Source organism: Schistocerca gregaria, chromosome 2, assembly GCF_023897955.1.
Source record: "Schistocerca gregaria isolate iqSchGreg1 chromosome 2, iqSchGreg1.2, whole genome shotgun sequence".
Taxonomy (NCBI): Eukaryota; Metazoa; Arthropoda; class Insecta; order Orthoptera; family Acrididae; genus Schistocerca; species Schistocerca gregaria.
In genome coordinates this window covers 80404569-80432549 of record NC_064921.1, presented here as the reverse complement: position 1 = coordinate 80432549, position 27981 = coordinate 80404569, and the positions used below count along the sequence as shown (strand labels likewise).

Genomic DNA, 27981 nt, shown 5'->3' with positions numbered 1-27981 from the left:
GTGCAGCTTATGGAGAACCAGTGTGGGTTGTAATTATCGTGTGGCAGTGAAACTAGGTACATATGCTAATGCGTTAATGCTGAACCTATTCTTTGACAAATTTAGTTCCAATTACCGTCAACAGTTGCAAATCTGGCGCTGTGGAGCATCTCTTCGTCGTTTCCAGTGCTGATATTGAACAAATTGTGTAAGCGGCGGATAATAATACAATCAACATTATGACTTTCTCACTTCTTTGACGTTTTCTTCCTACTTCCCGTTCCTAATACGTTACGTGTGGTAACATTTCTCTACGTCCTCCTTGCATTCACAGCGCCTGATTTGCACTACCTTTTTCCAGCGTAAATCAGTTCCGAGTTAAGGTATCAGAATATCTACAGACTTCGCTGACATACGATAATTACAAGTCCACACTGGACCTCTGTGAGTTGCTGCACTTTAATTATAACCATCTGGAGAGGAACCCAGCAATTAGTCGCAATCCCATTGCTTTTTATCATTCTTGCATATCTAGGTTTCGGCTGTCGATAGCCATCTTCAGTGCATTTGAGCTACAATCCGACAAACCCGCGGTGGTGCATGCCTCCATTAGATTTTACTGGTGTATAGGCAGAAGGAAAAACTGCCTATACGCCAGTAAGATCCTATGGTGACATCTACCACCGCGAGTTTGTTGGATTGTAACTCAAATGCACTGCAGATGGCTATTTATAGCGGAAATATAGACATGCAAGAGTAAAAAAAAAAATATGGATTCGTGACTGATTGCTGTGTCTCTTTCCTTATTGTCTACGATCACTGTGCACGACAGTTCCTTATGGAATCAAAGATGACCCAGTACTTACACATCCACTAAGCTTCCTTACTGGGTCTCTGTAACGTATAGTCCCACAGTTAAATTGAAAATAGTCATCATGACATCCGTTTCTAACCAAGGTTTTCGGGGGGTTTCCCACGATTTTAAGGCAATTCCCTTCTAATTATTCCCAGTTGGGAACCAGCTGGTATAAGGCTGGGCAGTGAGTGAGAGTATAGCATGAGATATTAGTCCAGAATACCTAGAGAAATCAGGTGTTACCTCAAATTATCGGACACTTAACTTCATATCCCCAATGCACTAGTCCTGAACATTTAAAAGCGAATTTTACGCCAGTGTCTTGAGTGATCTATTCCAAAGTCTACCGTAGATCGGTGTATAATCGCACATACTGAGGGTGGATTCATGCAGAGTAAACGGGTGGCGGCGTCTACCTGTGACCAGGTGCACTTCGGTTTCGGGCCGGTCTGCGGCACATTAATGTTAATGTGCGTGTCGGCCCGCATCAGCATCTTGACCATCTTGGCGCGTCGTTCGTTGTCGGCTGTTCCCCGGAGACGATAGGGCCGCTCGCCGGCTCCCGAGGAGCACACGCACTGTCCCAGGCGGGGTCGTCGGACGCGTTCCCGCAGCACTCGCGCAAGTGAGTTCGCAGCAACGGGCGGTGAGCGGCTGAGTCGCGAGACGCACTGAGGGTCGGCCGCCGCCCGGGCCACACTTATATTACCGCCGTCCCCGCTTAACTCGGCTCACCTTGCGTGCCGCCGCTTTTGTTTCAGACGCACGCATCGCATCGTATCGCTCCTCGCGTCCTGTCCTTCCTCCCTCCCTCCTTTCTTCCTTCCTGACCCGTGCGCTCCCCCTCCCCTCTTTCCCCTCCAATCATTGCCGACGTCGACTTCGACGTCGCCGCGACGTGCCCACAGCCAGGCTACTTTGCTGTCCAATTGTGACGCCCTTTTGTCCGAGCGCGTTTATTTCAATTGCCCCGTTGCGTCGTCTCGTGACTACGTCACCGCCCCCCCCCCCTTCGCCCCACCCCCTATCAATCAGAACGGGAGCTTCTCCTCCTCCCTCCCATCTACAGTTCCTCTTGTGTCCCCTCCTAGTCTCTCTCTGCTTTTTCATCATTTCTCGAAATTTTGTAATGATAGCTGTGACGCCTCAGGCTACCATGCCCTTTTGTCGTTCCACTGAGGTGACAAAAATCATGGGGTACCTCCTAATAACGTGTCGGACCTCCATTTACACGGCATAGTGCAGCAACTAGATGTCGCATGGACTCGACAAGTCGTTGGAAGACCCCCTGCAAAAATACTGAGCCACGCTGCCACTGTAACAGTCCACAATTGCAAAAATGTTACCGGTGCAGGATGATGTGCCCAAAGTGACCTCCCGACTATGCCCCTCGTGTCGGGCGACCTTGGTGGCCAAATCATCCGCTCAAATTGTCCAGAATGTTCTTCCAGGCAGTCGCCAACAATTTTGGCTCGGCGACATGGCACATTGCCGTCCATAAAAATTGTTTGGCTGCAAATGGTCTCGAAGTAGCAAAACATGACCATTTCCAGTCAATGGTCGGTTCAGCTGGGCGAGAGGACCCAGTCCATTTCATGTAAACACAGTCCACACCATGGTGGAACGGCCAGAAGCTTGCAAACTGCCTTGTTGACAGCTTGGGTCCATGGCTTCGTGGGGCCCGCGCCACACTCGAACCGAAGCATCAGCTCTTACCAACTGTAATCGGGTCTCGTCTGACTAGGCCACGGTTTCCCAGATGCCTAGTGTCCAATCGATAAGGCTAGGAGCCCAGGAAGGGTGCTGCAGGCGATGTCGTGATGTTAGAAAAAATCTCTTGCATCGGTCGGTTGCTGCCGCAGCCCATTAACTCCTAATTTCGCTGCAATCCTAACGGAAAAGGGTACGGCCGCGCGGAATTAGCCGAGCGGTCTCAGGCGCTGCAGTCATGGACTATGCGGCTGGTCCTGGTGGAGGTTCGAGTGCTCCCTCGGGGATGAGAATTATCCTTAGGATAATTTAGGTTAAGTAGTGTGTAAGCTTAGGGACTGATGACCATAGCAGTTAAGTCCCATAAGAATTCACACACATTTGAACACATTTTTGTAAACGGATACCTTCGTCGCATGCCCCACATTGTTTTCTGAGGTTGTTTCACGCAGTGTTGCTTGTCTGTCAGCACTGGCAACTACGCAAACGTTGCTGCTCTCGTTCCTAGATGAGAGTTAATGCGTGAAATTTGATATTCTCTGCACACTCTTGAGACTGTGGAACTCGGAATATTGAGTTCCGTGACGATTTCTGAAATGGAATGTCCCATGCGTCTAGCTCCAACTACCACACCGCAGTTAAAGTTGTTAATCCCGCCGTGCGGCCATATCAACTCGGAAAATGTTTCACGTGAATCTCGTGAGTACAAACAATGGCACCTTGTGTACGTGATACTACCGCCATTTGTATATATGCCTATCGGTATCCTATTACTTTTGTCACCTCAGCCTATACAGAATACAGTCGATAAAAGCATTGCATTGACGAAAATATGGATTTTATTGTGCCAGTTGAAGATAAAGTGCGAAATGCGGCCGGACACATGGGTGAAGTAAGGGATATGACTGAATTGCGCTTGAGCAGCAGCGCTGCAACACCTTATCTTGGCTAAAAACCCGCGCCCTTCGTTCAATGCGCCCCGCAGTACGGGAAGTTGAGGGTGTTCTACGAACGGTGACCACCAAAGGGCCTCGAGTAGCGCTTTGCTATTCGCCGCGTGACAGGCGCGACCACCTTGGCGGCGAAGGGTCGCCTGCATCGCACATGCGCGCTGCCACGCACGGAAGGCCGTGTACCGGTATATCACAGGGTCCGGTCACCAGAGAGAGAGAGAGAGAGAGAGAGAGGGGGAGGGGGGGTTAGAGCCTGCTTTTCTGCCCAGACCTTCCTACTTCTAGTGCCGTTCGGCCGAAAAAACTGCATTAGCATTTTTAACGGTTACGGCGGCGCGTTCACCTCTACCCACGCCAGTCGCCACACCGGAAGACGGCCCAGGAAGGACTCGTGTGCCACGTTCGACGAGCCTTTCGCCTTCCGCTCTTGTGTTGCCGAACGGCAGTTCGGTCGTGATAGAGACGGCGCATCAGCCAAAGTAGGCCGTGTGAGCCTGTTCCAGGTACTATATAGTGTCTTCCTCCGCTCCGTCCCGGAAGATTTCCACAGAGAGAGAGAGAGAGACACTAACCCAGTTGGATAACGAATCTGGAGTGACGTCAGAGGAACAGCTTCTGTCTTCACTTGAGATGGCTGAGAGATCCCGATCGTGCAATTTTTCCCCTAGTTAAAAGTATGTGAAGTTTCGAAATTGTGTGTGCTGTGGCCAGTGCACACGATCTCAAAGAAAAGCAAAAAGTTTAGAATTGGGATACCGGAGTGGTATGTTGTTTTTCGAATGTGGTCAATAATCACACATCAGAACAGAACCAGTTGTATATACTTTGTTAAGGGGTTATAAAACTCCCTCTCACAAAACTATTAATTGTCTGATGTGATTATTCAAAAAGTGAAGCAAATTTCTTGTTTCTGATGGGAAAGTGCTGATGCTAGATACGATGAGATGTAGTAGAGGGAACCGTGTAGTATGAGAGATGGCAGTCTCTCTGGCGATGGGGGATTTGACATCTGGAGGTTCAACAGCGAATTTAGTGCACGAGGCATAGAAGACACCGAATTCAGTAACCGGCTATGCCTAAGCGAACAGCGTGTGTGGGAGGGAGAGGAGAGGTGGGGGGAGACGCTAGTTCCGGCGATTGCAACAGACAGGTGTTAGTCAGGAGCACAACGACGGGCTGCCAGAGGAGCAGACCTGTCGCGCAGCTGGCCATTGTCACGCCAATCGTTGTTGACGCACTGCGCTCTAAGCTTCCTGCTGCCTGTCGCCATTCAGAGGCGAGCTCATCCATTGTCGCGCAGTCTTCCGGTCCCCATTGTGGTCGCCGCTCGCGTGCCCCGGGTCGAGATACCCCTACGTCAACACCAGACGCCGTGCGGGTTCCTGTATAGCGCTCTAAAAGCTGCCCGACTCCCCTGTTTCTTTGCGGGCGTCACAACATTTCGCCGAAAATGTTGACAAAAGAGGCGTTCCACTGAATTCTACCTGCTGTTCTGTTCTCCACTACGCTGACACCTGCTGGAGAGATAGAAAGCCGTAAAACGACAGTGGCGACGAAAGACACGGAGCGACAGGTTTCATTTGCGGGCAGTTGATACATACGCCGTTGATAGCAATGCGGCATATTCCTCCGCAAACCGGGCAATTCTGGTACGCCCCTGACACCCCTAAGCATCGGGTACTGCTACAATGTCCTAACCACTCCTATCACCCGAACTAACACGGAACGATCTGCTGGTAGCACCAGTGTAGTCTAGTCTGCCTAGATCTACTAAAATAGACATAACGGTATACTCTGGAATGAAAAAGTAAAAGAATACCTAGTATCACGAATAAAACTAGGACGAAAGGATGTGTCGAAGTAAACTGTCTGACATTTGTAGACGACTTTTCTGAACTCTCTGAAAATCTATCAGAAATGCAAATCGATCTGTTGGAACAGATTTCCAGTCGGGCACATTTAAGAATCTCTGCAGAAAGAGCCAAATTTATTACTAACATAAAAATCGTCAGAATTTTTATACACGCAGCCACTGATTCAACAGGAAAGGTCAAAAAGCTTAAGCAACAAGGAGAGGTCATTCAAAGAAATGGTTTAGGGACATTTGCCCATAAATGAACTGGTAGTACTGGTGCTAGGGAAGTCTTACTTCTTTTCGTTCGCTGTCAGGCTCCCGGTATCACACTAGTCGAATGTTTGGTGCGCGAGTTGGCTGGCACAAGATGCTCCGCTACTGGACAAGAGGGGACAGTTAAATTGCTAGGGGTAACTGTCCCGTTGCGACAGCGGTCTGCGGCGCAGTTGAATTCTCCTCCAATCAGTGCCTCCCGCCTCTTAAGTGGGCGTGGCTCCGAAGGCGCGGCCAACGATTGACCCCCAAGGCGGTCGCGAAATCTGCGACCGTGTCAGTCTTCGTCACGGAGCATCGGCGACTGCTTACGACGCCTGTTTACAGCGACTGGCAACGTGACTTCGAGCAGACAGCGCGTGTTTACCGCTTTTCTCTTGGTCCACCGCCCATAAAGCACTGTGTGTGTGTGTGTGTGTGTGTGTGTGTGTGTGTGTGTGAGAGAGAGAGAGAGAGAGAGAGAGAGAGAGAGAGAGAGAGAGAGAGAGAGAGAGAGAGAGAGAGATATTTGCCTCACTGATCGTTTGTGACAGAACGGAACTTTTAATGTAGTTTAATTCGAGAAGCATACTTTTCTTTGGATACCCCAGCAGGCTGTGATGGAGGCAAAGACACTGCATTCCAGTTGCTGAACCGTTTTGGCTAGAGGTGGTAGTACATTAGTGCTGTCGTGAAAGTAACCCAGTGGGGGCGATAAGTGTTAAGAGATCGGGAATTTGAGGCACCATCATTCCAACTGCACAGTTTCAGTTCGCAAAGTGAGCTGTAGTGTCTGCTGTAGTGGAATGAAGACAGCAAGCGCGAATATTTTACTTCGGATTAGCGACACAGTTATGTGTTGCATATTTTTAGTGCTCAAGATCTCTGCAACTAGACTTGTTATCGTATTATTGGAGCTAATTACACTGACGGAAATGGAAAGTGTTATACCATGAACACCAAACTTACTCCAGCAATTCCATGCCTGTGGGATATGGTGATTAAAATTTCATCCTTACGCGAGCGCTTTTTCAGTACTGAAGAATTCATAACTCCGGATGAAACATGGTGTGAGCATATGATGGCTAGAATTTTTCATGCCCAAAGAACATGCAGCTTATTGCTATCTTTCTGACTTCGAAAAAGGTCGAGTCATTGACTTGAGAGACACGGGAGTATCGTACCGACACATCAACTGCTGCAGTACAATTACTGTAGAACCGGTTGTATGAGATGGACCCATGGCAACAGTGGGGCAGAGCTGAATACAGGGGTCCCCCTATAAGAAGTGCACCACTACAAGACCGTCATTCTGTACGACTGGATCTGGCGAATAGGCGGATGGGAACATTGCGACTCAAAGCAGTAATTTGACATTTTTCTTACACATGGTACCTGTTTTTGACAGCCACACCTCCGCAGCGCTTCAGTCATGGTGTAGAAATGTACTGGATATGACAACATACGTGATTAGGAAAACCCTCGTTGACAAACCCTTCTTGGCCAATGAACTAAATGATGTATTTCAGCAGCTCACGCCACAAACGCCTTGAGTAATACACGTCCCTTTGTTTGACCTTCCCTATGCTTTGGTTTTAAAATGTCAGCAACGGGAAGGTAAGGATGTGTCCACTGGCAATTCATGAACTTACACAGCACGTGGTGCAGGAGTGGCATCCTGAAGACGACACTCGGAGGATGTCGGCTACAACTAGTGCAAGAGTGTATTCGTGTCTTTAGGATAACACCTGATGTTGATTACGGACATCGGTTCCGAAGTAACGCGACGAACTTCTCGACAGAGTTCGACAAATATCGGACTGATGCTTGACGGTGTAACACTTCGCACTTCCGTCGGTGTAAGTAAGGCGCAAAATGAGAATTTTACCCTACGGTGGGCAAGTCAACGACGCGCGTGCCGTCCGGTGAGGTGCGGAAGAGGCCGGAGAGCGCGGATGGTGAGGACCGGGGTGTGACCCTCAAGTCCGGCCACGGCGGCGGACCCTCAGCCGGCGGGGTCGGAGCTTCCGTCATGGCCGGGGGCGGCGGGGCGTCCGGCGGCGGTCGTCATTCGCGTCGTCCTCCGTCGACCGTCCACCTCCAGCCGATCGCCGTCGCCGAGCAACGACCCGAGGCCATTGTCACGGCCGCACGCTGTCTCGGCCGTACCTCTGAACACATGATCCCCCACTGCCCTATCGCTCGCATTTTAGGGCGAGAGCTTTTCTAGGTCAAGGCGTTCAAATAAGCCTCTCAGCTTCTCCACGATCTTCTCCATCATTTTACGAATATTTTCTGTGCGCATCCTAAATGGTCGGTCCTGGCAGTCTAGGGGAGAAATGCGTGTGTGGAAACCGAAAGGTCGCGTGATCGAATCCCGGTGGAAACACTCTGTCTTGAACGTAGTCTTCACCTCCACCACTCAGCTTTTTTCGATTTGGGCCTGTCGAATGTGCCGTGCACGCTTTTCTTCATACGGAGCATAAAGGCAAAGCCGAATGTCCGACAATAAAGTTGTAATCCCAACCACTTTGAGATATGCAATTTCTCACACACATTGGTCAGAAGCAAAAGTCACATGAAGCGATGACATAAAAGTGGAAAACAACCTGTCCGCTCTTGGAGGAGTTATCTGATAGTTTACCAACCATATCAGTCTCTGATAATTATCTGAACCTTATGTCACGAAACAGTCTTCGTGCTCAGGGGAGGGGGCGGTAATATTGGTGTAACCGCACGCTGATGCCACAGCAGTCAACCCTTAAAACTTGTCATATTGTGTTGCTATTGCAGTGAAACTATTAGAAATAATCATAGAAGCTGGGGTCGTTCACTTCTGCCTGGGGTCGTTCACTTATGAAAACACACACACACACACACACACACACACACACACACACACACACCACGGTATGGTACATAACCTGCTGCATGTAATCGAACGACACGCTGGTCTGTCTTAAATTGGTAAAGTCCACTGGAGTTACTTCGGTAACAAGGTTGTTATTTCTGATGAAGTCTCCTTAGAATCGTAACCAGTTAACTGTAAAATATTTGCCTAATGCAATCAAGAGATTATTTAAATTAAACTTTTTTTTACATTGCCACGTCGTGATAGCAGGGCAGCTGTTGTAGGACATGGTAGCGAATCGAGCAGCGCCATAGGGGCATCGTCAAAAGATAAATACACAGTCAGCTCAATTATATTAGGACGTGAATTTAAAACAGATCTGAAGATAGTCATTGCTGACCGAAACCAGTTGTCTGAGGACGTAACATTTTGTGATCATAGACGGAAATAAAGAAATTTATTCGTCCTTTTTATCCAAATGTCCTATCTAGCTGGGATTGAGGCAGATGGAATCCCAACTGGGAATGTTTGGGAGAGCATTTCCGGTCCCGGCATTCGCCTGATGACCAACGGAAACTTTCCTGAAAAGATTGGTCGAACTGTGGGGTTGCGACCATTTTGTTTCTGGGACATTGGTGTCTCAGACAAACTGAGAGCATAGATCATCGGTCACCAGTGGAACAGTACGCTCAACCTAGAGACTGACCAGCGTGTGGCGACTGGTGGGGAAGGCTGCGCCTCGCCTACCTGTGTCCAGAGGCGCCCGCGGCCCACCCTCGCGGGGACGTCACCATCCTCGACCGTGTCGATCTGCTTGGTGTCGACCAGCCCCGAAAGGCCAGACAGTCGGCTGCACGCGATCACGTGCGCCTCCTGCGACGCCGCCAGCTTCTTGTCCTCCTGCGACGCCACTGGCGCCAGTTCGGCCGCCAGCAGCAGGTTCAGTTCCCTCTGGGTCGCCATGCTCTCGTCCTTGTACTGTTGCCGTTTGCGTTCCTGTTGCTGCTGGAGCTCCAGCTGCTGCTGTTCTTGCTCTTGCTGCTGCTGCTGCTGCTGCTGTAGCTGATCTTGCTGCTGCTGCTGCTGCTGTTGTTGCGTCAGCTGCTGCAGTTCGTGCTGGTTGGGGCGCTGGTTCTTCTTCTGGCGCTGGTCGAGCGACACGATGCTGATGCCAGAGTTGGTAAGTACGGTCAGCCGCGATGAAGCCGCCGTCGATGGTGGGCTGCCGCCGCGCTTCAGGAGCGCCTCGGATGAGCTCTGAAACAAGACGGGACCCGTTAGTGGCGAGGCGATTCAGCAAACGTTTACGACACTTTGGCTCCCACCGGCTGCGTCACTGGAGGCGTCGTACCTGTAGACACCTTTGCGCGACAATCAATCACTTTCTTCCTGCCACGGCAGACAAACTGCATATCATACAATGAAGGCTTTCACTACCGGATGGTACTGTGGTTGATAATTCTTCCGGGTTATATGGCTGTGGTCCATGGAATACTTCTATTCTTGACGTTTCGTCCAATACTAGTTGGACATCCTTAGAGGTATGGCTGGTCCTGTTGAGTCGCTTCCAACGACTTGCTCCGTCTTCATCGCTGGGAATAACCTGGACTCCGTATTGTGTTTTATTTACTTAGCCGCATTTTGTCATCGAAGTTCTGTGGCTCCGCGACGTCTCCAGGACAAAAATCAGACCAACTAAATAAAGTACCACACAGCCTGCAGATTACTCCTAAGGATGAAGACGGAAGAAATCTTCGAAAGCTTAGAATCTCATAAAAATGTGATGAGGCAAGTTACTTGATATCCGTGAAGTATTTATCTAAGTCGCTGCGAAGATCTACGTTCACAAAGCGAATATCTACAAGACGGTATCACTACAGTATTTCTGTACTTGTAAGAAACAGCACAGTTGTCAAGACGAAGTGAAGATTATTAGGTAAGGTATCCGAATCATCTGATGACTTGCTAATACAGGGGGACCGGTAATTATCGTGTGTGACCGCTTGTGTGAACTGTAGCCGAAATGTACGAGTAATGTTTTCATCACGCTGACGGAATTGTTCGTCGTGCCTTATCTGTCGATATTCAACCCCGACCGTTCTAGAAGACCTTGTTTGTGCGCTAGTCCGCTGCTTATATCGCCATCACGGACGTAATGGTGTCATAAGGTCGTCGCGTGGCCAGCGGGCAGACAAGGGTTTGAAGTTTGTGACGCAAGTTCTTGTTGATTAATTGCCTATTTTTATCTGCGATAGTTTCCAGCCTCGTATTGACGTCATGTATGCTACTTTCAACATGCTTCATTTTTCTGTACTGCACGGTTTGCAAAGAACGAAATGTGTGCGTAGGTAAGCGTACCAACCTCCATTTTAAACAGAATGGCATAGCAGAATAGCGAAACGTATTCGCTAGTTACAAAAGCAGGAATCCTAATTAACAGCATTCTTGCTCTGCAAGCCGATGCCCCCTGTTATGGTTGCCTCAAATGGCTCTGAGCACTATGCGACTTAACTTGTGAGGTCATCAGTCGCCTAGAACTTAGAACTACTTAAACCTAACTAACCTAAGGACATCACACACGTCCATGCCCGAGGCAGGATTCGAACCTGCGACCGTAGCGGTCGCTCGGTTCCAGACTGCAGCGCCTAGACCCGCCCGTACGGCCATTCATTGCTGTACCGTACGTTTCGCCAGCTTACAACACACACACACACACACACACACACACACACACACACACACACACACACACACACACACAAAATAGTGTGTTTGCTTTCTGTGAATCTAAATGCATCTAAATAGTGTGTGTGTGTGTGTGTGTGTGTGTGTGTGTGTGTGTGTGTGAGCTGGCAAAGTGTGCAGTACTGGAATCAGGTTGTTATGGATATCCCCAGGCAGTGCAATCAGCACGATCTTAGTCCTTAGCCGCACATGGTTCGAGAATTAATGTTGCTGTAACACCTCAATCTGAGGGCCTGCAATGTCTCGGAAATTAGTTAAGGCTGCAATAAATCGTATAAAACTCAAAAGCCACAGGTAGCATTTCACATCTTCATTACTGGTCAATTTAATTCACAGTTGCAATTCGTCTACAGTGAACATAACTTGTCGTACTGTGCCTAGAAATCTGGCTTCGCGCTTCACGTTTCCGAATCAAAGAGATGGCGAAACAGAGAAAGAGATGCACAGAGGGACGTTACCTGCAATCAATGTTGCTAGAGGGCGGTTGCGGGCGCGACTAGACGCTCGCCGCGGCGCTGTAGTGGTAGCGTGGCGTGGTGTGCGGTGCGTTCGCTGTCTCAGCTGCTAGTGCAGACCCGGGCGCCTCGGGGCCCTTCTTGTACCCGCTGGCTTATCGCCTAACCCCGGAGACCTCCTACCGGCCTCCTCAGATGTGCGTAAACACTTGGCACTTGTTCTTTTTTTTTTGGTGTTCTCTAGGCTTTCCCTTGCAGTTATCGACTGTCGTGAGTAACTTTGTCTTCGAGATTTGTAAACGGCGCGAAATTTGAGGAGGGGGGAGGAGAGGGAGGCGCGTTTGCGTTATTGCAACCTGTTGGCGTGTGTGAGGACGTCAGGCGGGGGGCGTGATTTCAGGGATACATTTCCGCGGACGGCCGTAATCTTTGCTCGCCTACTGGAATGGCCGAGGCCGCCGCATGGAGGGTGCGTGATCGCAGTGACGCTTGTTTACCCCTGCAGCACTGTTGCTGCCAGTTTCGACAGGTTCTAGATGACGCACAAGGCAACTACGAGAGGAGCACGTGGCCGGAAAGTGACAGATGTCATCCTGTGGCGGTCCGAAAAAAAATGTGATAGACACACCTCAGGTGACTTAAGGCCAAGTATCCAGCCAACAAGTTGACTGGTCTTTTGATCGATTTTATTAAACTGTTCATTTGCTCGGTCTGTTTGCTGTCGCGTTGATTCGACATCGGTATATTTGTATACAGCATCTCTGGAAAGCCCACTCCCGAGGTATACTGGGTGATCAAAAAGTCAGTATAAATTTGAAAACTGAATAAATCACGGAATAATGTAGATAGAGAGGTACAAATTGACACACGTGCTTGGAATGACAGGGGGTTTTATTAGAACCAAAAATATACAAAAGTTCAAAAAATGTCTGACAGATGACGCATCATCTGATCAAAAAAGCAATAATTAGCATAACAGAGTAAGACAAAGCAAAGATGATGATCTTTACAGGAAATGCTCAGTATGTCCACCATCATTCCTCAACTATAGCTGTAGTCGAGGAATAATGTTGTGAAAGCACTGTAAAGCATGTTCGGAGTCATGGTGAGGCATTGGCGTCGGATGTTGTCTTATAGCACTCCTAGAGAGGTTAGTCGATCTCGATACACTTGCGACTTCAGGTAACACCAAAGCCAATAACCGCACGGACTGAGGTCTGGGGAACTGATAGGCCAAGCTTTACGTAAGTGGCGTTTGAGCACACGATCATGACCAAACGACGCGCGCAAGAGATCATTCACGCGTCTAGCAATATGGGATTTTTTTGTTCTAATAAAACTCCATGTCATTCCAAGCATGTGTGTCAATTTTTACCCCTCTATCTACATTATTAAGTTTTCAAATTTATACTGACTTTTTGATCACCCAGTACTTATCACTGTGACAACTTTCATCACCGTGTGCCTATACGGCAGGTGTGCTAATAATCGACTGCTTCGCCCTTCAGTACAAATAAACCAGTGAAAGTATTATGATAAAAGGATACCTTGAAACTAAACAGCTAATGAGTAAATCTGGAGTTTGAGTTCATAAAAAATGTCTCTATGTCGATTAGAAAGTCCATAAAGAAAATACTGATTTGTTTGGGCCATATTAACCATAAACAAACTTCCACCCCTATTCGCGCCACCTGGTGACAGCGCCCAGACACTACCATATGCCGATTTCGGAGACTTAACTACCCGCCTTTTCTGCAGCACCGAAAGCTCACACCATTCCCTAGCTGAATGAGTATTACCACGTCACCTAAGACCTTGGGTTCAGCCTCGACGGACAATGGTAAGATTCGATACCTCGTAGCGGTATCGATATCTGTGCTCTTACGAGCCCTGGTAATCGCTTCGATTCGGTCAGGAACAGTATCGACTTTCTTCAGGTATGCCATGTTCAGCACAAGCCAGTCATTGATCATTACATCCCACAGAACTACCAAATTGCGGACATGTTTACAGTTAAGTTTCACCCTTTGCTGGAGTATGACATTTTCTGTGGTATTAAGATCTGGTGATTTAGTGGACCACGTGTTGTCTTGGAAAACGGCAGTGCCCACAGTGGACACGTCATGAAGATGTATAAGAAAGAGCAACACTTGAGGTATACACCCTGTTTCATTTTCACGTTTACCTGAATGAGTGGAACAAAGTCGTATTACTGCAAAAACACCCTCGGCACGTCACAGAACCACCTCCAGCTTGAACTACAGCCTCTACGCAATGAGGGTTCAATCGCTCTTTGTAGCTTTCCTGTAGTGGGTGCTATCCTCAGTAAAAGCTATGAAGAGTATTGCTTCAAAAGCTGTGAAGGGCTTCATGCTGGCATCGTTGAAATACACATGTTAACAGCCTGAGTGTGCATGTAAATTATATTGTGCGTTTCGTGATGTGTGTCACGTGTAGTAACTTAACAGTTTATTGTTTGAAAGATCTCTGGAAGACGTTTGGGGAAGAAAATGTAATTAGAAAAGGGCATTACGTGGAAGGTAACACTGTATAACACTGCTGCTTGCAGTTAAGTATTATAAAATTGTCCTTCCTGTGAAAAACTCAAATCTCTGTAGAATTAGTACTTCAGAGACTGTTCACTAAAAATATGTTCATTGTACATCTTGTTATTAATTCTAGGGAACGTATGTAGAGTAACTGAAGTTTTTCCCACGGAGAAGGTTCGCCGAATCGAGACAAGTTATATTTGTTCAGTGGCAGGGAGACAGACACGGTCAAAGGGTTGTTTGGTTGTGTCCTGCTGGCGAGGCTCATGGCGTTGATCAGAAGTCCTTATCTAATGACAGGGGGGCGGTTTCCTTAGGAAACAGATATAACGTGTTTAGTTCAAAGCTTCTCCGCTTTATAACGTCGAATGTGTCTTCCCCTTCATCACTCTGTAAAATTACGGAATATTACGGCATTTTTCGTTCATTTTCATAATGCGGTTTACAATGGAAGGCGACTGTGGACAAATTGTACAAAAGCAGGCGTGCACAGAGGATAAATAAAGCGTTGATGATAAATGCGCCTCCTTATATTGCCGACCGTGCATGTGGAAGTAGAACTGTGGTTGATTGCCGCAGATCATAGAACCTTTAGAGGAGGTGCTCTTACGCATGTAGGCGAGTCCGTATTGGTTGGTCCAACTGAGTGTTGTTTTTCTGGAGAAGCCTCCCCCGTTCCTCAGTGTTGACCTTGCGGTGCGTGCGTAGCCGCCCGTCTATTTACGGTGGATAGCGGTGTGGCCACTGATTACCCTATAAATACCTGGCAGCCTTACCGTGACCTGCTGACTCACAGCTGATCAAAATATTCGATTTGTGTGCGAGGAGACAGTTCGCAAGCCGCTCGTGCGTAAATCATGACGTTTCACCCTGTGTCGCACAGTTCTCGATCGATAAAAGCCCGTTGTATGCATATTTTAAATTTTTTATGGTCGAAGGTTGACTTGATACGAATTTTTGTAAGTCAGTGTAGCTACGTGGCATAAAACTGTTTCGTGTGAGAAATCTGGAAAATATAGGCCCGCTTCTCCTACCGTATTGTACAAAAAAGTGCATCCGTCGTATACAAGAAGTGCATGCGTAAACTAGTAAAGTTGACTAGGGCTATAGTCGCTAAGTTCGTATGCAGGAAGAGCGAAATTAAAATATCCACCGAGGCGGCGATTATGATTTGGGTTGTTTACTGAGCTTGAGTATACCAAGTGAGTCCTCTGCCTACAATCTCAGTGTCAGCGAAACGTTAAACAATACCGTCTTTTTCTACACCTCTTTGCCTCACAATATTAAAACAACACATCCATGGGATTGGTGAAGGAGTGTCTGGCCGTATGAAAACCTGAACGACTTGTAAATCCATTCCCGTACCAGATGGCAGAGTTTTGTCGTAAACTTTTTTTTTGTAATTATTTAGTTTTACATGTACTCGGGGAGCTTTTACAGTATGTAGACTGACTAGACAGCGTATTTGAAGTTGTTTCAAGGGCGTCATTTTCGGCTGATAGCTGTAGAACTTTTTCTTTCCTTTTTTGAGAGCTAAACCATTGTCATGAATACATTAATGATACCTTCCAAGAAGAATACAATTACTTCTAATTCCAGATGTCCGGCGGTATACCGAAAATTTGCCGTGCGGGATTAGCCGAGCGGTCTCAGGCGCTCAGTCATGGACTGTGCGACTGGTCCTGGCGGAGGTTAGAGTCCTCCCTCGGGCGTGGGCGTGGGTGTGTGTGTGTTTTAGGTTAAGTAGTGTGTAAGTTTATGGACTGATGACCTTAGCAGTTAAGTCCCATAAGACTACACACACACACACACACACACACACACACACACACACACACACACCGAAAATGTATGCTTGGCAAGGGCGCAACTCGGAAACTGCAACAGTAGCGTGGCAACTTCTATAGACACAAGGGGAAAGTGATGAACTTTAAAAAAAATTCATGCTGGCTGCAGACTCGAGGTGCAAGCAGCATTTGGGGTTCTTGTTAAATGTGACTCTGGAAATGATCGTTTTCTGTCTTGTAGGAATGAGTTAATTCGCCATTCGTAGAGCGTATTTGATGGGGAAAACATTACCCTATCCACCCTTTCTCGTCAAGAGGTGCAAGCAATCAGTTATTGTAGAGTTTGTGATCGTTCGTTCTGCCGCGCGGTATCCGGGATGACGCGAGCGCGCGCGCATCTGCTGTTTTTCCCAAAAATCCCTGACGTCCGTCGGTATCGGCGTCGGGGTCAGCGGGTCATCTCTCGTGCACGGCGGAGCTGCGTGGTTGTGACGTCACACGCCAGCCGGCCAGTCTGCCCGGCGTCGTGCCGCCCGCTGACCTGCCTTACGTCACACGACACTGCTGCCACCTACCCGCGCGCGCCTTCACTTACTCGTGCCAAGGGGCGCGGGTGCAAAATACTGGACACCCCGCGTGAAATGTGAGCGAATGCTCCGTGTCGGAGGTAACTTGTACTGCTGCGAAGTAAGGCAAGTCATCTTTGCCCCTGCAGCACGGGAAACATTTTCCTTGTAGTCGTATTTAAATTTTAACGTTTTGAAAACTAGAGGGTTTCAGCAGCTCTTGTTTAAAAAAAAAAAAAAAAAAAAAAAAAAAAAAAAAAAAAAAAAAGCGATGCCGCCTGTAGATCACGGAGTCCAGGGTTCGATTTCCGGCCGGTTAGCTGATTTTCTTCGCTCGGGGACTGGGTGTTCCTGTTGTTCGAATGATTTCCTCGACGCGCAGGTCGCCGAGGTGGTATCAAATAGAAAGACTTGTTCTAAGCGACCGAACAACAACGACGCAGCCAACTCGCTCATTTCTCTTCAGCTAGTCGGTGGGATTGCTGCCGCCACTAGTCCACCAGTGTATTGCCACTGCAGCTGCGCAAAGCATTATGCCTGCCAATTATCAGCGAGTCGTTGCAGTAGGACGTTCGAAAAACGTTTGGTTTCGCGCTATAATGCGATTAAACTGGCCGAAAGTGGTGCGTCGGGGAGACACTATGCACGTCTACACCGTACGTGAATTTGAGAATTTTTGCGTAATTTTTGTAGGAGACGAAAACTTGAAATGTCTTACCTGTCAAGTCTTAAATGTTGACAAAAAAAGCCATCTTCCGAAGCTTATACATAAAGAACACAATTCGACACTTAACCTTGGAAAAGTCCTTCATTGACCGAATTGTTTTGATAATCAAAGAAGAAAAAGTGTTTTAGTGAGTTACGTAGTTGACGAGGCATGACTGCTTGCCGGATGGGGAAATTTCAACCGTTTAGCGAAGAAAATAACTTACTCAGACCCACACACTAAGGTGGTGTGTATTATACATTGATTTAAGGTTTTTACGTTACTTTTGTAGGAGATACTGACTTCAAAGCGACTTTATGTCGCCGCGGAGAGTTCTAGCGGCATCCCACACAGAATACTTGTAGCGACGATGACGCAACTTTGGACTTCAAACTATAGATGTCAAAAATCGGAATACAGGTTGTGTGGCTGCTACTCGTCCCGTGGCTGTTTCTCTATACAACCCCTCAAATTTTTCTTCTGGAAAGGAGTGATTACGGGCAGGACTGATCAACCTCATTAATTAGACGTTCGCCGTTAGTCTTTGTTCATGTTCATTTTATGACTTCTTTTTCAAGACACTATCCACGCGATGAAACTGCTCTTCCAAATCTTTCGTGCCTCTGACAGAATTACAATGACGTCGGCAAATGCAAAATATATTTCTTCCCTCTGAAATCTTTTTCCTGTCTTACATTTCCTTTTCTTTCCCTTACTGCTTGCTCAGTGTACAGACTGAGTAACGTCGGGAATAGGCAGAAAAGAAAGCTAACTGCTCGTCCAGTGCAAACGGCCCGATCTTGCCCCTGGGCGGTAGGCGACCCGGCAAGCAGACGCCGGCAGGGGTTGACGTGTCTGTCTAGTGGCAGCGGGTACTTTTCCTCTGTTGTCTCGCGCAGATGCTCCGTGATTAGCGTCAAGACTAATTTGGCCAGTATCGATTCTCCTCCTCTTCTGTGGATTCCCCGCATGCGAGGAGCCAGCTGACGAGCTTAACGGGGAGAGGACGACGACGATCGGCGAGCGCAGCTAATTAAAGCAGAAAGACGCCGGCACGCCATGTTGCTTATCTTCCTTTCCGGGGGTGGCCTGTCTGAACTGTGCGACCCGATGTAAGGAATCCTGTGCAGCTGGTTCCTTCGACTATCAAGGTTCTGTATTTCTAAGGCTGTTACCATACTGTCAACGAATGACAAGTAGTTTGTGTTTCTGGCAGTATGGCAACTCTTGACAAAATTAAACATCAGCTACCAAGCAGTAAAGCTATTTTCTTTTTTTGTTTACATCGCTGTGGCGTTTTCCAAACTGAAGCATTAAACTAAAGGCCGGGTGTAGTTCAAACAGGAACAACATATGTTAACGTCACGGGCATTGAATGTAAAGTATTCAGTCCAGTCGAACCATTCATCGATAAAAATCTTTAGTTGCGGATAGATGACGCTCAAATTTTATTATTTAGTCATGTTATTTTTAATTTCACCATACATTTTGCCAGGTCAAAGTCACTTTCTTTGAACTACCCCCACTACTACTATTACTACTACTACTACTACTACTACTACTACTACTACTATTGTAGTAGTAGCAGCAGCAGCAGCTATAGTCAATAACTTTTTTCTGGGTTTGTGAACGCACATTCAGTATGTAAAACTACCGACATTTCAGTAACTGCTGCAAGTGGAAAAGATCACCTGCAACAGTGACCGAAACGTCGGTAGTTTTACATATTCGCAACGCGGACAAAAACCCAAAAAATTATTTACTATGACAATGGCTGCGGAAGCCTACGCTTATAAATAATAGCTCTCATCAATAATCATATAAAGTAATTCGTCATTATAAACGTTAAATTTTCTGAACTCTTGCGTACATATGTTTCGTCGAGGAAACCACCTGGAAGATGTAGTATTGCTCATGAACTTTCTTGATTCAGTACCTTTTCCATGGCGTGTCAAGAACACCTCTTAATACATAGGTATTTCGTAGATAATATTCTTCCACATCTTTCTTTACTGTATTTTCATCTCTCTCTCTCTCTCTCTCTCTCTCTCTCTCTCTCTCTCTCTCTCTCTCTCTCTCTCTCTCCCCTCGTTATTTAATACCTCCCTAATATTCTAAAAACAGAAGTGGTATTTACGAAATGCGACATTTCGTATTACTTCTTGATTCATCACTTTTTCAAAGAGTATTGCGTTTGGCTGATTGCGTTCGTGGAAAGAGTAATCCACGTGGGACTCACCACTAAGTTCTAACTAGGATAACAGTGCAAGAATGTTCAGGATGCCGACTTACGGAAACTGCTGAAAGTGTTTCTATGAATTATACATTGAATTTCAGAGTGACTTCTTGCAGTCACTGCAAGTGCATTTTCATAACTACTTCAGATGCTCAAAAAGTTGAGTTTTCTCTTTAATATTAAGAAGAGTATTTTTGTGGCTTTTCCACGCAGAGCAGCAAAGTGTTTGTGCTAAAGTTTGGAACTGATGAGAAAGTAAACTGAAGCAGAAACAACTTTGTGTTTGACATCACAAGTTTGTGCTGATCTACAGTGTTGGAAAATTTCACTTTCGTTAAAGACATTAGTGTAAGCAATGATAATACATTGTTGCTCTAAAATTATATAAAATTAGACATGGCTTTCGTACTGCAGGTAAGTACGAAAGACTTAAGTTTTGCGGGGTACTGGAACACTAATGAATATGCTATTATTTGCTTTATTCTTCAAGAGGGCTGCAGGAATATGCTACCGTAATTATATGGGCTCTTCTTTTCAGATTCATTCCAGCGCATTCGAGATAATTGCACCGCCACGGAAACGACGTTCCGATCCAGTACCGTCCACAAGTGAGGCATTGCCCGGTAGATGGCTCTGGCGCTTGCGTTGCTGGTCCAGTTGACGTAACCGTTACTAGATAGCGCTGCTACCGCCCTCCCAGCAGCCGTCGCTCAGCGCCTCCGTTCAAACTCTCGGAACCGGCGAACAAATATTGCGCCGATATCAGTACGTAACTGAGTTTTCATTGGGAAAGAAAAGAATCTTAACTGCATTCTACAATTAGTTTTTAACCATGCTGATCGCGGTGGCGATCTTGCTATGGCGGTAGTTGATAAAGACGCTGTAGAATTCGGAAAGTGTGTTGCCTAACATATTGCTCTTACGAATCACTACTCTACCTGTGTATTCACAAGTCAACTGTGTTAGAGGTGGGCGTTAGAATGGGAGGGAAAAGATAATGCTGATACATTGATGTGTATTGTCGTAGTTTATCGCCATGGCAACTCTCTCAGCTGTAGCGCGAGCAGCACTTTGGCTGACAGCTGCGTGGAATTTTCTAGAGCGAGCACGCAGGGCGATAGATGCTCCTCCCATGGCTGCTGAGTATTCAGCGCATAACCGCACACACCTCTCATCTAGTGTGTACACACCCATTTACTTGTGTGTAACCTCGTAAGACATTCGTGTTTTCAGAAGGCAAACACACTTACGGTCTGCTGTCTTAGGAACCCGATGCCTCCGAGCCTCTCGCAGTGTTTGAGCTTTTAGCGATACGTGACAGGTATTCTGTATTTTGAAAACCGGAAAAAGATTTTTTTTAACTAATCCATCTACATGGCTGTCGTTAGCAGGACGCAGTGAGTTTGACAAGTTTGATATTTCTGGACAGTTCACAATACTGCCAGAAGGCATTTCGTTACGTGACAGTCAACCCTCGGAACTTGGGCCCATTGTGTCCTGGCCCTCGTGTTCCACAACCGCTTTGTAACTAAATTTCTTCCTGCTTCTTGAATAGTATTGCAAAGCATTGATACGAGTGTGGCAATTACATCCCTCGCTGCAATCGACGTAATGTCTTAACGTTCCATATGTTTCACTTTGCAAATCAGTTACAACTGCTATAATAGCTTGCAACCATTTACGAGATGCGAGAAAGTTATTTCATGCTAATGAACAGAACCAGCTTACGGAGAATGTGTGCATCAGTAGTTTTAGAATTTTCGGAACGCCTTATTCTTACTTTGCGCCCACAGGACTTCGTGTCTGTTTGCGTAACAGATTGTGATTGTGGCCAGACATGACAATGAGGACACTGCACAGGAATAAAAAAAATATTTACACGAAATATTTTTAAGACAGCCTGTCACAGTGCCATAATAAATTATTATTTTAATGCTGATAGATGACGACTGAGATTAAAGAGGAGTTAGACTGCTGTCGTTACTGTTTCTAATAATACCGTAGCAGACATTGAGGGGTGAGAGTACAGGGGAACAGCCTTGACTCTATCGGTACTATTAAGTACAGTAAAAAAAAAGCCTGAAATCTTAATATTTACGTAAGGACACAATGTAGACTAACTCACCGTATACGTCGTGAACCTCTGCTTCCGGGGCGAGGTGAATAGGCGCTGATAAAGGCTCTCCATGATGATTGTTGATGAAGTCCCAGACACAAGTAAAGTTCAAAAAAACAAGGTCCAATATCAAAAGAGGACAGAATAATCACACAGATGCCGATACGTCAACAACAGTAGTCCCCTGTTGTCTGCCACGGTAAACACATTGAATCAATGGCCCAATGACGAAAACCGTTTTATTTGGCGATCTTCTATGACTCTTCACTGACAGCTGCTAAGAATGCACTGCTGGTGGTAGTAACACTCTTTCGCGCAAAGATACTCCGCCAAGTACGAACTTGCGTCGGGTAGTAAGGTTGTGTTTATATATAGTACTCCTTTCGGTGCAACTCTTTCTCCTCGTTTTTTAGCCGCGGTCCCCCACCTCTCCCCGCCTCCCCGCCTCCTCGCCTCCCTCTCTCTCTCCCCCTCCCCTTTCCTTCTCCTTCTCTCTCTCTCCCTCTCCCCCCTCCCCCACCCCCACTCGCTTCTTCCGCCGCTTCCGACTGCGGGCGTCTACGAGCCGGCGTCGCCGATTGGACAATTAGCGACGTGCCAGCATTTTTTTTTCTTTTTCTTTGCGTCCCCTTTCTGTCCATTGTCTCGCTGCGTCCGAGAGGCGCGTCCCAGGACCCACGATTCAGCGATGGTTTCGCGAGGGCAAGAGCCACCGAGGCACACAATTGACCCCCGTAAGGGTTTGCTTATGTGACTGACCGCGCAGAAGCCGATCCGGGGTGCTCCCGCCCGCGAAGCCGTGTGACGTCGATTGGTCTCTGCCAATCGCGAGCCCGCTACCCCCTCCACGGGCGCACCGCCGCGTGCCCGTACCTGTGGTCATTCAGGTGAGAACCGTGCCAGGGAGCGGATGTGTTTCGTAGTACTCTCCCGCAGTCAACGGACTGGCCGTTGCACGCAATCCGCAGTTTTTCCCGGTCACTTCCCGACTCTCGTATTGTACACAGCAAACTTTGTGGCGTCTATTCCTGACGTTTACTGTCGGTTGCGTTGTTTCTCCTATGTAGCAAAGTTTTATATGGCGCGTGTAGGATGTGGCCAACAGTGAGTATTCCAAGTACTGGATTTATATACCACTTAATGATTTCTCCCCTCAGTATTCAGCAATTAACGGTTACGTTTCGCGTGGTTTTGGTGCCACATAACGCCAGTGTGTCACTGTTTTGACTGCATAAAGTTTTGTGTGTGTGTGTGTGTGTGTGTGTGTGTGTGTGTGTGTGTGTGAGAGAGAGAGAGAGAGAGAGAGAGAGAGAGAGAGAGATTTCCATGGTGTAGAACAACAAATTCTTTCGCGGCCTCTTTTACACCGAAATATGAGATGAAACAATCTTCAGTATTCTTTCCGCGACTTCTGTCGTTGAAGCAGTACAACTTGTTAATCCTCATCAGGAATGTAGCCGCTGTTACGCCGTGACAAGTATTACGAAAATGTGTGTGTGTGTGTGTGTGTGTGTGTGTGTGTGTGTGTGTGTGTGTGTGTGTGTGTTTCAACGTATATGAGAATGTATTTGTCAAATGATCTATTACCCCATTATTTAATAATCCCATATTGTCTTGCATCACACTCTGGGGAACGAATATCCATTGCCGAAGATGACTCTCTCTGCATTTATGTTGCAGTATATTATCCGTCTGCTTATTGGTATTGCAACGTTAAAACATTTTCAGTGCGTCTTTCTCCGATAATTCTCGATCCTGTAAGCCATCAGTGTACATGCTCCAAACTCGTCAGTAAATATTTTCATGTACTGGCAAGTTTTAAGAAATATATGCGCACGTTATTTTGTGAGTGTGTGTGTGTTGGGGGGGGGGGGGGGTGTTTAGATATAACTGCTTATTGATCCCATGTATCGGAGTGAAACCCACCAGCCGTGGCCGAGACCGGCGTCTAGAACCTTCCATGCCGCAGACTGCTGCCCCCCTCTCTTTAGAAACCAGTTTCTTGCCACGTACGTGCGTGCGATGCCTGGCAGGTCTCGCCAAATATTCGTTCGTAAATTACCCCTCTTTGCAGTTAAACTTACAGGTCAGGCTGTGTATCACACTAAAGTGCGACACACATTTTTCTCGTTGAATACCTTACAGGTTTGTAGCAGTAACCCATTGCTAAAAGGAAAAAGAAAACTGTGTCGTACTTTCAGTAGTAAGTGGCATTTCTTTTCTTTCTCTCCGTTTTTTCCATCGCGATCTCCCTAAAAGAGTAATGTTAACGGTGTTGACAGGTGGCAGTCGTTAGAAAAACAAAACTTCCTGAGGGTGTTTTAATTTTGCTTAAGGCCATGCTAATTCTGTATCTGCATATTTTTTTCGCAAATAATGAAGCCGAATCGAACTTAATAAGTTTTATCCGTGGCAGTCTATTGGGCAGATTTTCACACTGCGTGTTCGTGTCGACAGAGACGCCATGTCAGTCTTGGTAAAAGGTTTAGCTTTTGAGAACAGTCGATACTTAATCATGTTTTATGTTGTAGGGATCACTTTTTTTTTTAGCTGACACTTCAAAGATGTACGTACACCTCGCGCTTTATACCTTATCGAACAACTTGTCTATCGTTATAACACATTAACCAACTATGTAGAATGTGCTGACGGAACCTGTAGGAGTCCCTATGATGTCATACTCGATTGTCAAGGTAACTGTCACAAAATTACAAACGCTTCTGACAATGTTAAAATTTCGCTGTACTTCGTAAAAAGGTCCCCTTTTCCGCAGCACTTTTTAAAAATCTGAATTGGCTTTAAGTAATCACTCAATTTACACTTTAAGTATTGGCGAAATAGTAAGGTTACGTAGCAACTCCACTGGCCAAACTTTCTAGCGGTCCTGTTCTAGACTGTGTGGTTGCAAACGGGTCTTCCTTCTCCACGAATAACTTATTTGCTCCAGGGGTGCTGAAGTGGCTAAGATATCGCGTTGGAATCCTTAACCAGCCATTCTAATTTAGTTCCTTCCTATATTTCTTTTAACGAAACAGCGAATGTCAAAAAAGTTTGCTTAAGAGTGGCGTGATGTATTGCTTCGTCTATCCATCAACAAAGAGCCTAATCTTCTGTGTGTAGTATAATAGCTGTCACTTCGACGTTAATCAGAAACAACAGTTGAAATAAATAGGTTACTTGTTGCTTCGTATTACTTTGAAAGCAAGCCTATAATTTCTTATGGTGCTATTACTTTTGTCTGTGATGTTTGATTTCTTAATGTGAAAATACTAGTGTAGCGTCAATTGAGTCGGAAGCAGTTTGAGTCAAAAATTGTTCAGACATTCGGAGTGAATGAATACAGTTCGTGGAATTGTATGCGGTATATCTTTGGAGCGGGAAACAAATTTGAATGTGTTCCTGCAACGCATCTTAATGTAATAGTAACATCCCGTTCTTCTATTCTGAGTATTGCTGTCTATAGTGTGCAATGAGTTCATGAAAGCTTTAAAGTGTTGTCGGACCATAAGTAGAATCCATACGACGCAGCTGTGGTCAAGCCATTAGAGATTTACTCGCAAATATTGTAGCCCTGCGAAGGTTAGTTGCTGGCCCTACGAATGTCCTTTGGGGTTTTGTATGGTACCTGTATAGCCCATTTGGTGAGACAGTTATCCTCGAAATGAAGGAACTGGGTTGAAGTGCCGGTCTGGGAAATTAATCTGTTAACCTAAAAACGTTTTATTCCAATTTACTTTTCAACTAACGGGCACACTTCACTACTAAGATAGAATGCAGGCGTGAGTTACGTCGTTGGGTGTGTCTAGGCCAAGGCTGCTCGGCCTTTAGGCTTGAGATACTACGACACACAGCTTAGTCGATTTGGAGATCTACCGAATTAATTTTTAACAGTTGTTTAAACACGAAACACCACCGTAGCCAAAATTAACCATTTTAATTAAACCAAATACATAAAAGGTAATTTTCTGCCCACTAAACGTTGTTTGCGTTCTACTCGATTTTCAAGGTTCTTCACAAGTGAAAAAATTGAAAGATACACCATCGTAAATGTTGAAAAATTTTAGTGAGATAGTTGGCTTTACATGCCATAGGTAAGTTTGTTATATCTGGTGACTAATTTGTGAGAGCCAAACTTAACAGAGTCTGAACGATGAGCATCAGTCAGATTTTTTCGACACTTAGATTTCACAATTTTCATTGTTGAAAAGGGTGTCTCACGTAAATTGATCAAAAAAAAAAAAAAAAAAAAAAAGAAGATAACACAATGCCATCTGTATACAACGTAAGGGTAGGTTTTTACACTCACTAATTTCCAAAAGCTGTCTTCATTGTTTCCTGACTTCACGAAGATGTCATTCTCAAATCGATCTACTTCCTCCGTCGTGCACTTTATTGCTTCGTGGAAGCTCGAAAACGGAGGACTGTGTTGCCTACTGGGGCGGATCCCGCAGCACAACCTGAGAGCTCTACCCACAACTCTCGCTCTCAACGCGAATAGTAACCTCACCATGCAGGTGGAAAGACTGTTGCTTGGCGCGAGCGTTAAAGGTGGTGAAATGCAGATGGAGACAAAAGAGGCGGAGGCAGTGTTGTCAGATGTACCGCCTACAAACACCATGCGGAACACTCAGTCAACAAACTCGTATCTTACAGAAAAACTTATTTAAACAGATATCTGACAAAGATTTCGAAAGGTCGACTCTTAAAGCCATGACGATCGACGGGTTGAGCACACTTGATCAAGGACAAATCCATTGGTGATTGTCCGTCATCAGGATCATAAAAAAAGCCTTTTCATTTGTAGCGTATTCTACTCTGGAATTGGTAATTTTGCAGAACGGACATGGTCGAGATAAATGCTACCTTCTGACACGGGCTTTGTGGGGCTACTCCTTGTTTAGTGGTGACGGGCTTCGAACCTTGGCCTCATTTGAGTGCTGCAGTTCAAAGTATACTTCCCGGTCCTGCACATCACTGCGAAAGCTGTGTGGAAGCAATTTTATTTAATTTGTCTTCGCCAACTTGGCATTGCCTGTACACTTTCACTTGGTAGTTCAGTTTATTATATAATTACGTTCAATAAACGACGTAAAAAAATTCATTATAGAGGGTCGCCCATGTCGTTTCCCTGCCGGCCCTGGCACACATTCCGCCCTACTACATCAGTCCGTGGTTAGATAATTAACCGCGGGAATTACTCTGTTAAAAAATAAGAGGGGAAAGTATCATACGTGCCTATAAAGTGCTCCTATGTTCCATTCCATCTCGTACTGTTGGATTCCAGTGTCATAAATCGTTCCTATTTTGCCTTCTTAGACTAGCAAGAAGCCGCTCCTCCAGCCATACTTACAAATGCACATTGAGGGATTTTTCTGTAAAAATGTAAACGTGCGATATTTTGTGGTTAAATTTGTGTGATGACTATCGTTCCTGTTGTGTTCAGTAGTAGTTGACAGCGGGCGAGATCGATGAAGTTATGAGCCTTTTACCGCTTGGAGCATTACGGTAATGCAGCTGCGATTGCTGTGAATATCATGGGGTGCTGCTAGCACGTTTAGTCGCTTCAGTCATTTGTAGTCCGCAGCCGAGGGGGTAGAGTGCGGCGTAGCGATGGGATGAAATTTGATGTTGACCCTTTTGGTAAGTCAAGACATAAATGAAATAAAGACATTAGGTGCCAGAGGGCATTGATTTAAATCAGTGGGGCATGTTGAAAATTTGTGGCGGCCCGGGATTGAAACCAGAGTCTCCCGTCTACTAGGCAGATGCGCTGACTACTAAACCTTCCGGTTATCACAAGTGCACGGATCACCCTAGCACGCCTCTCGTCAGACGCAAATTCTCGTCTTAATCACACACTGCTGACGTAGTTCTCCTTGCCCATTATCCTCATTACTCCCGGCGTTTGGCCGATTCTCGTAAGAGTTAGAGCTTGGTGTACATCTGCTCTGGAGGGGTAATTAGCCGCCCTCACCTTTTGATAAGTGTTTTGCATGGCTTTCATAAACGCCACGTTGCTGCTACACGGCTTAGCAACTCCTTTTGATACTAATGGGAATGCTACGTATCTGAAAATCTGTCAAGATAATTTAATTGTTCACACTTTCTATCAACTTTTGAATTTAAAGTTGCATTTTGACGAGAAATTGATGGAGTCTTATTCCCGTGGTGTCGACAGTAATTGTCATTATGTGTGTAATAATGCTTAGTGCTGAGGACAAGTGATTAGTTCTCTGAAAGATAGAAAAAATTAAAAAACAACGTCTGGAGGATAGTGTTATAACTACGCCGCAGTTCACACTTTGCGCCTGACACACATTGCGTTAATTTGTGCGTAAATATCACGCTCGTTGGTTCTCCTCATA

The 27981-nt window shown here is 46.2% G+C and overlaps 2 protein-coding genes across 6 annotated transcripts in view; one reads left to right on the top strand and one right to left on the bottom strand.

Moving 5' to 3' along the window:
- LOC126336352 (RING-box protein 2) overlaps nt 1–27981 on the top strand; it is a 716604-nt gene that overhangs the window by 89540 nt on the left and 599083 nt on the right. For 2 of the 4 annotated variants that reach the window (XR_007564951.1, XR_007564950.1), the window contains exon 1: nt 22181–22720. The exons of the other annotated variants lie outside the window; for them this stretch is intronic. The gene's annotated coding sequence lies outside the window, so the exon portion shown is untranslated. Of the gene's footprint in view, nt 1–22180; nt 22721–27981 lie in introns of those variants that run through there. 4 annotated transcript variants of the gene reach the window in all.
- The window catches only part of LOC126336351 (facilitated trehalose transporter Tret1-like), a 201332-nt gene that overhangs the window by 10488 nt on the left and 162863 nt on the right, over nt 1–27981 (bottom strand). The window contains exons 1-2 of one of the 2 annotated variants that reach the window (XM_049999938.1): nt 21626–22073; nt 9204–9713 (exon numbers count right to left, since the gene is read on the bottom strand). In XM_049999938.1, the coding sequence (XP_049855895.1) occupies nt 9204–9713; nt 21626–21688 (573 nt within the window). In that variant the 5' untranslated portion in view covers nt 21689–22073. Of the gene's footprint in view, nt 1–9203; nt 9714–21625; nt 22074–27981 lie in introns of those variants that run through there. The other variant, XM_049999937.1, reaches the window with a different exon arrangement.